Source organism: Rhinopithecus bieti, unplaced genomic scaffold (genome assembly GCF_001698545.2).
Source record: "Rhinopithecus bieti isolate Rb0 unplaced genomic scaffold, ASM169854v2 scaffold_48854, whole genome shotgun sequence".
NCBI classification, from domain to species: Eukaryota; Metazoa; Chordata; class Mammalia; order Primates; family Cercopithecidae; genus Rhinopithecus; species Rhinopithecus bieti.
In genome coordinates this window covers 502,342-518,889 of record NW_016819318.1, presented here as the reverse complement: position 1 = coordinate 518,889, position 16,548 = coordinate 502,342, and the positions used below count along the sequence as shown (strand labels likewise).

General features: G+C 37.8%; 1 protein-coding gene across 1 annotated transcript; it reads right to left on the bottom strand.

The window, feature by feature from the left end:
- Window positions 1–1,654: 1,654 nt before the first annotated feature.
- LIN7C (lin-7 cell polarity scaffold C) lies at window positions 1,655–13,722 on the bottom strand. The gene is made up of 5 exons (XM_017858804.1): window positions 13,655–13,722; window positions 8,808–8,926; window positions 8,499–8,570; window positions 6,527–6,736; window positions 1,655–5,988 (listed from the first exon to the last, which is right to left on the bottom strand). The coding sequence occupies exons 1-5, from the start codon at window positions 13,689–13,691 to the stop codon at window positions 5,833–5,835; spliced, it is 594 nt and encodes a 197-aa protein (XP_017714293.1). The 5' UTR covers window positions 13,692–13,722; the 3' UTR covers window positions 1,655–5,832.
- Between the last annotated feature and the right edge of the window lie 2,826 nt (window positions 13,723–16,548).

Genomic DNA, 16,548 nt, shown 5'->3' with positions numbered 1-16,548 from the left:
TCTGCCTCCTGGGCTCAAGCAATTCTCATGAGAACCTCAGCTTCCCTAGTAGCTAGGACTACAGGGACGTGCCACCACACCTGGCTAATTTTTGTACTTTTATTAAGACAGAGTCTCACTCTGTTGCCTAGGCTGGAGTGCAGTGGTGAAATCTTAGCTCACTGTAACCTCTGGCTCCCGGGTTCAAGCAATTCTCCTGCCTCACCCTCCCAAGTAGCTGGGATTACAGGAACACGCCACCATGCCTGGCTTATTTTTGTATTTTCAGTAGAGACAAGGTTTCGCCATGTTGGCCAGTCTGGTCTTGAACTCCTGACCTCAAGTGATCCACCCTCCTTGGCCTCCCAAAGTGCTGGGATTACAGGCGCAAGCCACTATGCTGGGCTTCAATTTGTGTATTTTTAGTAGAGACGGGGTTTTGCCATGTTGCCCAGGCTGGTCTCAAACTCCTGGGCTCAAGCGATCCACCTGCCTCAGCCTCCCAAAGTGCTGGGATTACAGGTGTGAGCCACTGCACCTGGCCCCAAAACACCAAATCTTGATGTTTGGTGATTTTAAGTATACATATTGTGGTGTCCAAATAGACCCCGTCACAAAAAAATAAATAAATAAATAAGAAAGATTTGGTGTTTTTAAAGTTGTCTCTAGGTAAGAAAGTGTGGATGACTTCTCATTCTAACCAACAGGTATAGTTCATGAGAATTAGGAGAGGTCTTACATATACCTTATTGGAGTGAAGCATTTGTCCCTTTAAAATTTAAAATTCAAAAAAACAAAATCGACAAATGGGTTCTGTATGAATTTACCTTTTGCTCTGTATATAAAGTAAATCTTAAAGATTCCATCAGGGAGATTATCTGCCACTAATAAATACATGTACAAAATATGGGTCAGCAATTCATTATATTAAAATCAGAATAATCAAAATAGTGAATATAACAAAACTCGAAAAATTTAGCAAATGCAAACTCTGGTCTACGAAAGTTTTGAAAAAACTGAGTCCTAACACTAAATGCTTTTTGTTGTTCCTCGGCTGCATGGCACATTTCCACACTTTTTTAAAGTTAATGGTGGTGATGCCTTGTACTAACACCTAGTCCAGCAGTCTACTATCTCTAGACCTAGGCTGTTGCCTTACAGTTTAACAGATCTTTACTTGGACTTATTTTCCAATGATTTTCATTTGAATATGGCTTTAATCCTCAAAGTTACAATTTAAAAATTCTGAGTTTCTTTGACCAAAATAGAAATTTGATAATTTCTTATGAATCTTACTCCTCTAAAGTTTTAAGCATAAAGGTTGTTTTCTAAACATCAAAATAAAACTTGCTAATTTTAATTTTTTGACCAGAATTATTTCCTTTAGCTCATAAGGTTCTGAAGCTATTTTACATGAACAAAAGAAAACACAAACAGTATTTACTATGCCAGGCAACTTTTTAAGGGCCTTACAGAAAATGGCATGACACTTACAGGCATTTTTATTACCAATGACAGGTGAGGGAACTAAGGCACAAAGAAATCAAGCAATTTGTTTAAGGTGACACACGGTAATGGTGGAACTGGGATTGAAACCAGAGTTGTCTGGCTTCAGAATCTGTGCTCTCAATCACATGTCATATTGCTACTCTCGAAATAACACAAGAAAATGTTGTTGTTTTTTTTTAATTTTATGAAAGACAAACCAAAATATAGAAATTCAAAGTTTCATTTCGGCAGCCACCATGAATTATGCTTTTTTATACATAGCTTTCACAAACATTATCTATTGTGTAGTTATATCAACTTTTTTCAATTCCAAAGAACGAGGACATAACTCATAGAAATTTATTTTAAATATGCCTTAAAATCAGAATTAAATTGATAAATGAATTAATCTATTGAAAAGTGTCATTTTACATCCATTCTGGGTATTACCACAAATTTTAAAAGTAGAAGCATAGTATTTGCCAGTATTTTTAAAAACCGAGTCAATACAAATTAGTCTCAAAGTTCTTGAAAATTAGTAAGTGATTTTTCCCACTACTTAACCATAACTGGAATAACCTTTGAAGAAACACTACCAGCAAACTTTAGACAACAATTATAAAACCAGATTGTTGGCAGAGGACACAACAAAATGTAGGTTAGAAAATTCATAAACATACATTTATTCAGGAAATACAATTACTAGAATCCTTGATATTTCAGTGATCATTCCACATTATAAAATATTCACAAACATGTAGGTTTTAAAGTCGTCATGCTGACATTCTTTTTGGATAAGCCATAACCATTTCTTCTATTAAATGCTATAATATCCATTTTAATTGTAAACAAAGTACTTGAGCCAAACTACTTAAGTACTTGAGCAAAAGAACTTTAAAAATCTTAGAGGAGGAGGACAATGATATTTTTTAAAAACATATTTGAGGCTGGGCACGGTGGCTCATGCCAGTAATTCCAGGACTTTGGGAGGCTGCGGGGGGTGAATCACGAGGTCAGGAGATTGAGACTATCCTGGCTAACATGGTGAAATCCTATCTCTACTAAAAATACAAAAAAATTAGCCGGGCGTGGTGGCACACGCCTGTAGTCCCAGCTACTCGGGAGGCTGAGGCAGGAGAATCGCTTGAACTGCCTTGAGGCGGCGGAGGTTGAAGTGAGTTAAGATTGCACCACTGCATGCCAGCCTGGGCAACAGAGCAAGACTCTGTCTCAAAAACAAAAAACACAAAAAAAACAAAAAAAAAAAAAAAAAAAAAAGTTGAATCATCAAATCCTAAAGAACTAGGCTGCTATAATCTAGCATTACACTAACAAATCAAGTGCTCATATTAAGACAGCACATATATTAACGACAATACTGCTCATCTGCAATTTTTACACATGCTTTCTCAAGTAACAGACACGTATTCTTGTAAGTTTTAAAGGCAAAGGGGGCAGAATGATGACAGACATAAAAAGCTCACATTTAAACTACTGGTAGATTTTATTTAAAAAAAAAAAAAGAAAAAAAGATAAGACTGTAATTACTTCCCAAATAAGAAATGCCAAGTACCTTTTATTCCTAAAGAAATTACTTGGCCAGGTGTAGTGGCTCACACCTATAATCCTAATGCTTTGGAAGGCTGAGGTGGAAGCCAAAGAGTTTCAGGCTGCAGTGAGCTATGATCACACCACTGTGTTCCAGCCTGAGAGACAAAGCAAGATCCTGTCTCTTTAAAAAAAAAAAAAAAACTAAGAAATATAATTAATCATTAAGTAGCTGCAAATTAAACTGTTCTGATACTTCCTGACAGTGTCCAGTGTAATCAGATCATTTTATAATGGGTTCTCAACCCTAGGTGTCCTTTAGAACCACTTGGAAAGCTTAAAAAAAAAAAAAAAGTGGTTTTGATTTAGTTGTTATGGAATAGGACCCAGGTATCAATTTTTTAAAGCTCTGCCGGGCTTTCTAATATGTAGCTAAGATTGAGAATCACTAAGTCAACACATTTTGATATATCAAGAAAATAAACGGAAATGGGGCTGATAATTTATATTTGTAATTGACAAATCAAACATCTATCATATACTATGTACCTAGTTTTATTCATGAATCATCCATTTCTAAGATAAAAATTCCCATCATTTCCTCACTGCACTAAACCACCACTGTACATCTCTGCCAATGAATGACTGTATTTTTCTATGGTCAAGATTTAAAATTCTGGGATATATTATGAAAACTGCATTAATGAAAACAAACTACTGCTATTCACGCACAACAGCAGCAAGCTAAACTACTATATTTGGCTCCTTTGAGCTACCCTTATTTTAAGAATTATAAATAGGTGTCAACCCACACAAAGAACAGATTGTGGATTACCGTAGGGAAAAAAAAAATAGCTTACTCAACTTACTAAAAGTTTCAACACCAAAAAAGATTTAACTTGGCTGAAAGTTCTTAAACAGCTGAGACACAGACCCAGGAAGCTATAATTTATAATGAAATGTTGATACATCTGTAAAAGCTATTGCAGCTGTAGCTATACTAAAATAAGATTTCTTCAGGGTTTATTTACCCTGAAATGCAAGAATACAAGCATAACAATAATATTACTGTTTTCATATGCACCAATACCTCTTTAATATATAAAACTCTACAACAAATACCTCTAATAATTTTACAATTAAATTAAGTCCATACTTCTATACTACTTTGGTCTCAACATTTTTAAAACATCAATTAATTTTGAAAATATACAATTTAACAACATGATCCTATCAATAACAAGCACATTTTGCAGTGGATTAAAGACACATTCAACCATGCAATCCAGTGTTCAATACCTAAATGATAAATAACAATGCCGATTGACTTTTGAAAAATCATTGAAAACTGGAATAATCATCTGAGACTCACTCACAGTGATCACAAACATGCAGAAAAAAGCATACTATTCTTCCTGAAGGAATGTTACAAAATGCCCACTCTTTTATACAGGGTCAGTAACGATGCCAAATTACTTATATTTTTCAATCCATCATCTTCTAACATTTGTCACTTAAGTTTTTCTTAAAGTACACATGTTCCCGTAAGTTGTGACAGAAAATGAACCTCAACTCTTTCAGTCTTTAAGACCTCAGTCACAGTCACACACTAATAGCTGCCTTTTAGTGAAACAGTGACATCCAGTGGACAAATATTTCTCAAATTCCCATATTTGAATCATAAACAAAAGGTGCATCTCTAAATCCAACAATTTTAGTATGAGTTCCTACTTATTTTGATGGAATCTACAGATTCTCATGAAAACATCACATCATAATTTCTATGTATCTTAAATATATCCTTTCTTCCTAAAATCAATTATTTAAATTGAGCTAGTAAGAATGTCTACTCTTGAAGCTAGTGAAGTTAACGGTATTACTTTTCCTTCTTTGCTTCACCTACTTCCCACCACAAAATAACTGGTTTCTCTCTAGGAATGGAAGGACCAAAATATAGGGGAAATACTGTGCATTTAAATAAAAATGAATAGTATTTAAAATAAATTGCAAAAGATGAAATCTGAACCTGTTTTGCATTTATAATTTGATGTATTGTTGAATATAAATAGGGATGTAATAAGTAATGCTATCAATTACATCCTCTTGCCTCAATGTTCAAATATTAAGAATACATCCTTTAGCAATGATTGTTTCAGTGTTTAAAATCTTACTTTTATAAATCAATATAAATGAATATCCATTATATATTATGCTTAAGTAAAAGTGAAAAAACTTGCACTGGGCTGAGTCATGATTTACCACTGGTTTTATATACATTATGTGTGTGTTCAAAGTACAAAATGCAGCAATGATGTTAACGTTGACGGTGTAATGAACTGCTGTAGGCGAGACTGTTATGTTTAACTTCTTGGAAAACTGTAAAGAAATTTCACAGGTTAAAAAAAACAGAGTAAGCAAAAAAAGAATTGGAGAACTTTACTTTTAAATCAGCAGCCAAATGAAGAAAACTTTTCCTTTCTAAAAAAAGATTAAGAATGTAAAAGTACATTTTAATATTAAAAAAGCATTTTAAAAAATCTATAACAACTTTATGACAAAATCTGCATTTGAAAAAGGCCTGTAAAAACAGTAGGACAGAATTGCCCTCATCACCTTTTACTTTTTCTTGTCAGAAAAAAGTGTATGCATCTCTAGAACCACAAATGATGTTAAAATAGGCATTTATAAAATGGCAAGGAGAATTTCATGATAAATTTGTTTGTTTTCTTACAATCATTGGCATTGCAGCCATTAGTAAGTCACAAGGAAAACTTCTCTAGCTAAAATGCAAAATGAAATATCAAGTTTTGAAATGTATTAGGTCTGTTGCCTGCGTTTTGCTGATCTCATTTTTTCAAAGCGCGACTCCATTTCTTCTAAGACTTTGGGTGTATATCGCACCACTAATTTAACCTTTCCTTGTGCAGCTTTCAGCAGTTCTACAGCTTTTTCATGATGTTCTCCTTCAACACTCTAGGGGAAAAAAAACAAACAACCATACACTAAGTTTTGAAAGTAACTAAAATGTAAAATTATTAAAATATATATAAAGAAGAAAGTTTTAATGTTATATTATTCCAACATTATAAAACTAAGAAATAATCCTGCCTTACCATTTTAATCTATATGAAATCCTCTTACATACATTGTTTATAATCTAAAAACTGGCTTTTAAGTTCCAAATAATTAGCGTATCAATCTATATGCCTTATTATGTCAGTAGATCAAGCAATTGCCATAAGAGTAAAATGAGGGTAGACTTCTAATTTAATGTATTGCCTTTAATAAAGAGCTTATGTCATAAAAAGTACATACACTAAGCACTGCTAATTTACACTGCAAAATACACTTACAGTGCTTACAAAAAAAGGATCACTGTATTAACAGTACTGCCTAGGATTCCCTCAAGGCATTTCTAAACCACAAGTTTCTTAGGTTTCTCCTATAACTCAAATACACCCCCAGGTGGTCACAACAGATCACTACAAATAGAAATAAAATTCATCCTTACCACGCCATTAACAGAGAGGAGTTGATCTCCACGTTTGAGGCCCCCATGTCTATCAGCAATTCCACCTGGAATTATTCGAGATATATAGATTGGAGAGTTTTGTTCTTTGCCTCCCATAATATTGAATCCAAGGCCCTCTTCTGTTTTTGGTAGCTCAACAACTCGAGGATGAGAATGTCCTTCACTGGCAGCAAATGCAGCAACAGTAGCCTGAAAGAAAGTTTTACGTATTAAAAGTATGACTTTTATTTACTTTGGTTCTTATGTCTCTTTAGCTGAGATTACAGGCACCTGCCACCACACCCGGCTAATTTTTTGTATTTTTAGTAGAGACAGGGTTTCACCGTGTTAGCCAGGATGGTCTTGATCTCCTGACCTCGTGATCTGCCCGCCTCGGCCTCCCAAGTGCTGGGATTACAGGCGTGAGCCACCGCACCTGGCTTCTTTTTAAAAACTACTTTTGAGCACGTATTTTTGATGTCTGAATACTCACAAATTCACTGGTGATTCTGAGAAGGTAAGCTAAACAGAAGGTATTTTAGAGATGACAAATGAATAATTCTGAGTTACACAGGAAATGTTATGATTTTTCAGGTCATTCCTAGCCCATACAGTGCCCAGTCTCAGTTTTTTGTGCAGTCCCATATGCACAGGGCTTGGCAAGCAGACTTGCTGGGCAGATGGACATTATACATGGTAAGGAGGAAAACCCCTCCCCTACCATGCCAGCAGCCCTGAGCTTTAGATCTGGATCGCCCAACTCCTTCAGGAGCCTCTGTGCAGGACACAACCTACCTATATAATCAACATGCAGTTGTCCCTATATGTACTCATTTTGGCTTCTACACTATTTGTACTATATACTAAATATCTAAGATGTCAAGAAATAACTCAATAATGAGAAAAGAGAGGTACACATAGCCAATCTGAATGTTTTTGTCGCTTTCGTTAACTAGTCACAACTAAAAATCCCCAAAGATGAAACAGAGCCACATCTTATTTAAAGCTCAAATTTAGACTAATCCAAACTAATTATAAAGTTGAGATTTTGTTTCACTTTGCTTTTAAGGGTAATTATCTAGTACCATTTTTTTTTTTGTGATGGATCACAAAATGGGGAGGAAGAAAGAAATCAAGATTTACTGAATACCTGTTATCTTCAAATAAATCAAGATTTACTGAACACTCGTTATCTTTGAAGAAATCAAGATTTACTGAATACCCGTTATCTAAGGCTCAGAAATTCAGTAGGCTATCAAAGTCACACAACTCAGCAATTAAAATCATGTTTCTCTGGTCTTTTCTACACTGACAAACTACATAAACGTGTTTAAGCATTTGTATTCAACAAAGAATCCACCATTTCCTTATGAGAGCCAGTAACTATCCGTAAAAAATTATCTGCTGATGATTAAGTCACCGACTGCTGATACTATCCTGTTCAAACCACCTATCATGAATAGTGAAGTCAATACCTAAATTATTTGTGGAAAACAATGGCACAGAAATGCAGATAATGTAAAGAAGAAAGCAAAAATCAGCTTGGGGTAGTACCACAGCTCTATCATATGCTATTTGTGTGGTTTGGGGCAAATAACCTCACGCTTCCTCATCAATAAGACGAGGATAGTAATTCATATCTTAAAATTATGATTAGATTTTGTATAATGAATATTATATAGTATCATATATGTAACATATACAACACAATTATATATTGCATGATATTGTATGCAAGTACATTTCTATTGTATCATTTAAACTGCATAACATAGCTTATGTAAAGCTATTTATCACGAACCATTTATGTAAAGCCAGTAGAAACAAATGTCTTCTTAGTACTCGAGAAATTTGGTGTAGCTTGAAAGATACATGTTATCTTCAAAGTAAGTTTATTATGAATTTAATAATTGCATATTTTAAACTTCTAATTTATGAAGAATTCTCACTTTTGGTAAACAAAAATATTTACCTTTGCAGTAGCATTCGCTCTCACTTCGGGACTGCTACTGATGTCCACAGTCTCATAGACATGTTCATATACCTGTAAAAGCCAAAGTTATATCTCAGAATATACCATGTTTGAGTTCTCTGTGAAGTTAAAATTTCAGGCAAAGTTATGCATCTTTATAAAATGTTTTTTCTATCAGAAGTTCCAAAAATGAAAAGGATTGGTTTTAATGTTTTCTGAAGTTTTCTTAAGAAATTTTGAACGCAAATTTAGAGTATTATCTGACCTAATTAACTCAAATTTTAGTAAATTTTAAAGATGTTTACTCACCTCTCTCACAGCATTGCAGAACTCACTTTGAAGGACTCTTTGCAAAGCCTGAAGTTTCTGTGGTGGTACTTCTCCACTCCTTTGTAGTTTTTCCAATAATTCAATTGCTCTACAAATATCTAGAGTTAAACACACACACAGATAGTTTTCTCCAAGGGTTTTCTCAATGCCTATGTAACAGTGTAGGACTTAGGATTCATTCTTCAAGGGCTAATAATATACAGACAATAGTGAGGAAAAAAGCATTGAATTTGCACATGTGTTTGGTGGGGAGGAGACTGTGCGTGTGTACACACATGAAGGGTGAGAATGTAAAATGTAAGAACACTAAATTTTACAGTAGATAGGAAAAACTACTGAGATTACAGAGGCATAAAGTAAGACTTTGGAGAAACACAGGCAAATTGAACACAAAATACCAAATGTCATCAGAAAGGACTGCGACTCAAATGTGACCATTATATGAACATTGTACTGCTTCAGAAAAGCTAGCAATATTGTCAGAAACTAGTCAACAAAAATTTACCTAATTATCATTATTAGTAACCAAAGCACTGAACAGTACAAAGCACTATAAGCTAGTAAAATCACTGATCATTTCTTGAAAGAAACATGATACACAGGTAGATAACCATTAAAGAGCAGATGCAGTGAGTGGCAGGGACACCTTAATTAACATTGTTAATTCAAACAAGCTCAAACACTTATGTTTATGAAAGAGAAAAATAAAAACAATTAGCTTTGTGGATCTGGTCTCAATACCACCTGTGTGACCTTGGGCAAGTTACATGACTTCCTTGTGTCTCAGTTTCTTTCACTGTAAAATGGAAATAACAGTACTTTCCATACAAGGGTTATGAGGAAGAGATATGAGTTCAGTTAACGACTGAACCACACAATACATAAAAAAGGGCTTAGCAAGCAAAAATGTTAGGTTACATTGGTACCAATTAATCATAAGAAATACTGGCTGGGCATAGTGGCTTATGCTTGTAATCCCAGCACTTTGGGAAGCCGAGGTGGGTGGATCACCTGAGGTCAGGAGTTCAAGACCAGCCTGGCCAACATGGTGAAACCCCATCTCTAATAAAAAAAAATACAACAAAAATTAGCCAAGCATGGTGGCAGGTGCCTGTAATCCCAGCTACTTGGGAGACCGAGGCAGGAGAAAGCGCTTGTTCCCAAGAGGCGGAGGTTGCAGTGAACTGAGATTGTGCCACTGCACTCCAGTCTGGGTGAAAAGAGTGAAACTCCATCTCCAACAAAAAAAAAAAAAAAAAAAAAAAAAATCCTAAGAGGTTGTACACATTTATAGAAATGTATGAAGCATGTTAGGGGATTCTCATTGAGAAGTGTGACGATAAATGTTATGAATTGAGACATTTTAGAAGATTCAGGAGGTCAGCTATAATACTGTTAACTATCTCTACTTTTTTTCTTTTCCAAAACTGTTTTGTACAGTTTCCTTACCCCAGGTACTACAGTGCCCAGTATTCCATTACTGCTTTGCTTCCTTTCGACTTAAGTAGAAGAAGTTTCTGATTTCATTTTATACTCAAGGACTAGAAATTTTTCTTTATATAGTATGGCCTTCCTCGTGTTTGCAGATAGAAAACTATGAATAAATGCAGTAAAGACAGATATTTATTTATTTATTTATTTATTTGAGAGGGAGTCTCACTCTGTCACCCAGGCTGGAGTGCAGTCGCGCAATCTCCACTCACTGCAACCTCTGCCTCCCAGGTTCAAGCGAGTCCCTTGCCTCAGCCTCCTGAGTAGCTGGGATTACAGGGGTCCACCACCACGCTCGGCTAATTTTTGTATTTTTAGTAGAGACGGGGTTTCACCCTGTTGGTCAGGCTGGTCTCGAACTCCAGACCTTGTGATCCACCCACCTTGGCCTTCCGAAGTGCTGGGATTACAGGCGTGAGCCATCAAGCCCGGCTGAAAGATAATTTATTTATTTATTTGAGATGGAGTCTCCCTCTATTGCTGAGGCTGGAGTGCAGTGGTATGACCTTGGCTCACTGCTACCTCCGCCTCCAGGGTTCAAGTGATTCTCGTGCCTCAGTCTCCTGAGTAGTTGGGACTACAGGTACCTGCGACCACGCCCAGTTAATTTTTGTATTTTTAGTAGAGATAGGGTTTCACCATGTTGGCCAGGCTAGTCTCGAACTCCTGACCTCAACTGATCTGCTCGCCTCGGCCTCCCAAACTGCTGGGATTACAGGCATGAGCCACTGCGCCTGGCCAGAAAACAGATTTTTAAATTTGTGGTAAAGAAAGCTTAAAAAGTTAATCAAATGCAATGGAAACAAATAGACCTTCACCATTCTGATTTCCCATCACCAGAATGACCGATAAATGGGGACTGTTGGTTCATCAATTATTTTGATTTATAAAGTCATAATATGTAAGTCATATAAAAATTTCCAATGAAGAAAAAAAAACGGAAAAAAAAATAAAATGCTTTTGACTAAATCTAAAATGTAGCTAACATGTGCTCAAATTTGTGTTTCATTAGATCATAGTTTGATGATTTAGAAGGCACTCTAAATCATATGCGATCAGGTACTGCATTGTAATTGTACTGTAGGATTTTTCTACTGTAAGATTGTTGGGCGTGTTTGTTAATAGAGTCTGTTAGAATTGTAAACAAGAATCAGAGGTGATGTAATCTGACTTTCTTACCCTGCTAAATGGCAACAACTAGTACAGCTGTCTCGGTACTGTGGGGAATTCGTTAGGACCTTCAGATACCACAGATATCAAGATCTACAGATGCTCAAGTCTCCGATATAAAATGATGTAGTATTTGCATATAACCTTATGCATATCCCCCCTCCATACTTTAAATAATCTCTAGATTACTTAAAATATCTGATGCTATGTAAATAGTTGTTATATCACATTGTTTAGGGAATAAGGACAAGACAAAAATGTACATGTTCTATACAGACACGATTTTTTTCTCTGAGTATTTTCAATCTGCAGTTGGCTGAAACGTGGAACCCATGGATATGGAGGGCTAACTGTAATTCATCCTACTCTGGGGCTGAGCCTTCTACTGAAGAACTGAAAAGAAGTCTGTAACAGCAAAAAACAATGCCATGACTATCAAAACTAAATGCCACAGAAGTTCCACATTTTGTGTTGCATTTAAAAATACAAAGACCGGTCAGGCGCAGTGGCTCACGCCTATAATCCTAGCACTTTGGGAGGCCGAGGCAGGCGAACTGCCCGAGCTCAGGAGTTCGAGACCAGCCTGGGCAACACGGTGAAACCCTGTCTTTACTAAAATACAAAAAATAGCCAGGCATGGTGGTTTGCGCCTGTAGTCCCAGCTCCTCGGGAGACTGAGGCAGGATAATTGCTTGATCACGGGAGGCGGAGGTTGCAGTAAGCCAAGATCGCACCACTGCACTCCAGCCTGGGCGACAAAGCAAGACTACGTCTCCAAACAGCAACAACAAAAACACAAAAGACCACCAATATGTTAGAATCTTAACAACTAGCTTTCAAAGAAGAAACCTACTCCTGTTAACACCAAACAGATTTCTTCCCATCCATAAAACAGTGCTACTGTGCTCAAAAGGAAGATGTCACAGACTTAGGCCTAACTCGGCAAGTCTTCCCAGAGTAGCTAGTCCTCTAAAATGATGCTTTAATTGGCTTAAGGGTAAGAACCTCATTTACAGTGAGACTTCCAAATGGTGAACACAGTAAAGAGCAAATCAGCAACATTAAGTGCACATTTCTTTGTGGGAAGGCATTAGGAAAGAAGTTTTTCTAAGTACAGTAATTCTAAAAATGTGTTTTCTTAGGGAACAATAGTAGTATTTAGACTGTAACTGCAAATGTTAATATGTGCAATATAATTTCAGTCTCCATCCTATACTTTTTTTTTTTATATAACCACAAGTACTCAAAATGTTTACTTGTACTTCTCAACTCCTATCAATGATTTCTAATGCTGGTGCATGAAAAGCATGCTTGAAATTGTTTGAAATAAAGGATTAGGGACAGAGTGGAATGACTGGAAATCTGTAAAAGGACTGGAAACGCTGGAATGCTGGAAATCTGGTAGGCACATAGCCAGTTATTTTCACAGGCTTCTCTAAAAAAAAATCACTCAGAAGAGGAGGTTTTATTTTCCTTGACAGTCTGCTCTAGGAAGCCATCAGCCAACCAGTTTGCAATTGTAGGGTTTGCAAGAAATGAAAAACACTGCACCTGCAAGTGTTTTAGCATCTACCACTATTCTGCTTACTTACGTAACCTCCTTCCCAAGACCAAGTGAGTAGGATTGTTTTTAAAGCAACCGCTCCATTTCTAGGAGGGGCACAAAAGCTAGCAAATAACCCAACTCAAATACAAGCGAGGTTGTGGAAAAAGTAATGAAGTAGTATGTGTGTAAACAAGGGGGAAGGGAGGTTTTGTTGAATTGTACCGTGTGTGTTCTCATGTTGTACAGGCATTGAGTGTAGTCTGTGCGAACCGGGTGTGTGACGTTTGCTTTTCGGGTGTATGGGTCTCCGAATGCTGCTTCTGCTGTGCCCACCAAGGGAGCGCGTGTGCGGCGTGTGTCTGCGAAGCGGGCAGGTTGTGTTTAGTTGTGCTGTGCTTCGGGACAGTCCGTGTGAACAGAGGAGAGCTTAGAGTAACAGTTGAAATACCGTAAGCGCCCTTACTAAAGCCAGGCACAGAGACAACGGTGGCCTCTGGCGCCGGCACAAGGGACAGCCTGGCTCCGGATCTCAGAGTCTGGGTCACTCCTCCTCCCCTCCAGCGACACAGCACTCTCCCAACCCTTCCACCCACCTCGGCCGAGCATCGGCTGCACTCACCCCTCTCCAGCCGCACGGGTTCCCCTAACGCCGCCATCTTCTCCCTTAGCCCACAGACCCACAGGAAATGACGGCAGAAGGGCTGAGGTGGAGGGGCGGGGCCTAGAGGAAGCCGGAAAAGTGATAGTATCGCGAGATCAGGAGGGTGGCCGAGGGTGTCGCCGGGGCCATCAGGGTAAGGGTACCTGGACTTGCGGCTTTTGAGGTTGGCCTGGCTCCGCTCCTTCCGCGGTGGCGAGGTCCCCCGGCCTCCTAGGGTTGGAAAGAGCTGCTTTCATGACTCTCGTTCCCTGCCTCGGGCTTCCCTTAACCGAATCGCTTCGAACCCTTGGCTCCACGTAGAGGAGTCAAGCCTGGATTCTAGTCCCACCTTGTCCATTAGCAGCTCTGTGATCTGGGACTGTTCACTTACCCTCTCTCAGTCTGTTTCCGCCTCTGTACAACGTGAGGTCCGATCTCTTAGGTCCTTCCAATTTTTAAACTCTGGGATCTGGTAGCAATTAAATGTGTAATGACATGTTGTCAGTTCTCAGTTTGTGACAGCATTGCTTTAAATTTAAAAATCCACGGCTTGAATCTTCCCTCCAAATCTGTTTAAGGGTGGAAAGTACAAACAGCATGAAACATATCTGGGTGAGGGAGAGAACAAGGTGCTTTGGTGCACCACAAAGTAACAATTTTATAAGCAGCTGATTCTTATGAAATCTTAAGTAAATTAAATATTGTGAAGCAAATAGTATATTCTTAATGCATTACAGATTCTTTGAGCCACTCCTGAAATTTTCGCGAACCAAGAAGAATTTTAGTGTTTGGATTTGACTAACATTTATCCAAGCCCTTAGTCTGTACTGATACTGTGGTAGGTGTGTTTACATCCAACATTTCAACACTTCATGATGCGACTGTTTTAATAACCTGGTTGCCCCTGGTCCACCCTTTCCATTTACCTTTAGTATTTTCTTCTCCAAATCCATCACGGATGTCTGCCATCACTATGCTTCTTTTTCTCTCCTTGAATTCTGATTTCATCATCACAAGGTCTGTTCAGAAACTTTCAATGGTTCTCTCCTGTTTCCTATTTCTAAAGCCTTGCATACTCTGACCCTAACTCATCTAGCTAACTTCATTTCTCATTACCGCTAAGTGCAACCACCACTTCAGTCCAGGTGGGATAGTTTCAACCATATTTATTCCCGGTTTCAAGTCTTTTTGTTTGTTTAGAGACAGAGTTTCTCTCTGTTGTCCAGACTGGAGTGCAGTGGTGCGATCACAGCTCAAGAGAGCCTCCTGTCTCAGCCTTGCCAGTAGTTAGGACTACAGGCAAGCACCACCATGCCTGGCAACTTTTTAAATTTTTAGTAGAGATGGGGGTCTTGCTGTGTTGCCCAGGCACAAACTCCTGAGCTCAAGCAGTCTTCCTGCTTTGGCCTCCCAAAGTGCTGGGATTACAGGCATGGGCCACTGTGCCGGGCCCCAAATCTTCATTTATGTTGTTCTTGTGTGGAATGCCCTTTTTCATCCCCTCCTATTCTCCAAACTTTGTAGACACTCACTTGAACCCATTTCATGGATCCCTGCTGAAGACATGCCACATCTACCAAGCCTTTTCTCCATATTGTTCCCCTTTTTTGTCCTCTGATGGCCTAAATACCCTGCAATAACACTCAAGTGCTTATCTCTTACTCATTGTTGTCATTTTTTTCTGCTGCAAATGTGTTCAAGAAATGTTTATTAAGCACCTAATATATACCAGATGCCTTGATAGGAATACCAGGTAGAGCAAGACAAATGCAAACATTGCTCGTATTTCTTCAAATATTTTTTCTTTGCATTCTCTTGCTCCTCTCCACTGGTGACTATTGGAGTCATGTGCATGTACATAGTATACATGTATATTGAGCTAACTGGCATTGTCTTACAGCTCAATGATGCTCTTCCTTTTTTCAAGGTTTTCTTTATGTTTCCTTTTGGATAATTGCTAGGTTTTCATGTTCATTAATCTTTTTTCAATATCTAATATTGAAATCCTGTCCAGTTCATTCTTCATATAAAACATTGTAGTTGTTGCTTCTACCAGTTTGATTTGGGTGTGGGTGTGTGTTTTACATCTTTTATATTTTAACATGCTCTATCTTTTCTGTAGCTTCTTAAACACATAGAATACAATTATAATGACAGTTTTAATGTCCTTGTCTACTAATTCTATGATCTACGCTATTTCTGGCACAGTTTCTATTGATTGATTTTTCTCTTCATTACGGTTCATAATTTCCTGCTTCTTGCATGCCTGGACACTTTTTTTTTTTTTTAAACAAAATGGTAGACTTTGTAAAATTTACTTACTTGAAAAACAATTTTGTTCTTTTGGAGTCTGATTTTTTTTTTGTTTTTTAGGTGGAACCAATTCAGTCATTTATGTAGGGCTAATTGTATACCACTACTAAGACAGTACCCTTCAAAGTTCCTTACCCCATACCCAATGTGAATTATGTGGTTTTTCTACTTTGGTAAGAACAGGACTATTCTTATGAACTGAGATTGTGGATGTTTTTTGGCTCTTTTCCTTTCCCTGTCTGGTAATTTGTTTCTTCTTCTTTCTTCCTTCTCCTTCTTCTTCTTTCTTCTTCTTCAGATGGAATCTCGCTCTGTCACCCAGGCTGGAATGCAGTGACGCAGTCTCGGCTCACTGCAGCCTCTGCCTCCTGGGTTCAAGTGATTCTTGTGCCTCAGCCACCTGAGTAGCTAGGATTACAGGCACCTGCTACCACACCCTGCTAATTTTTGTATGTTTAGTAGCGATGGAATTTCACCATGTTTGGCCAGCAGGCCTCAAACTTCTGTCCTCAAGTGATTCACCCACCTTGGTTTCCCAAAGTGCTGGGATTACAGGCGTG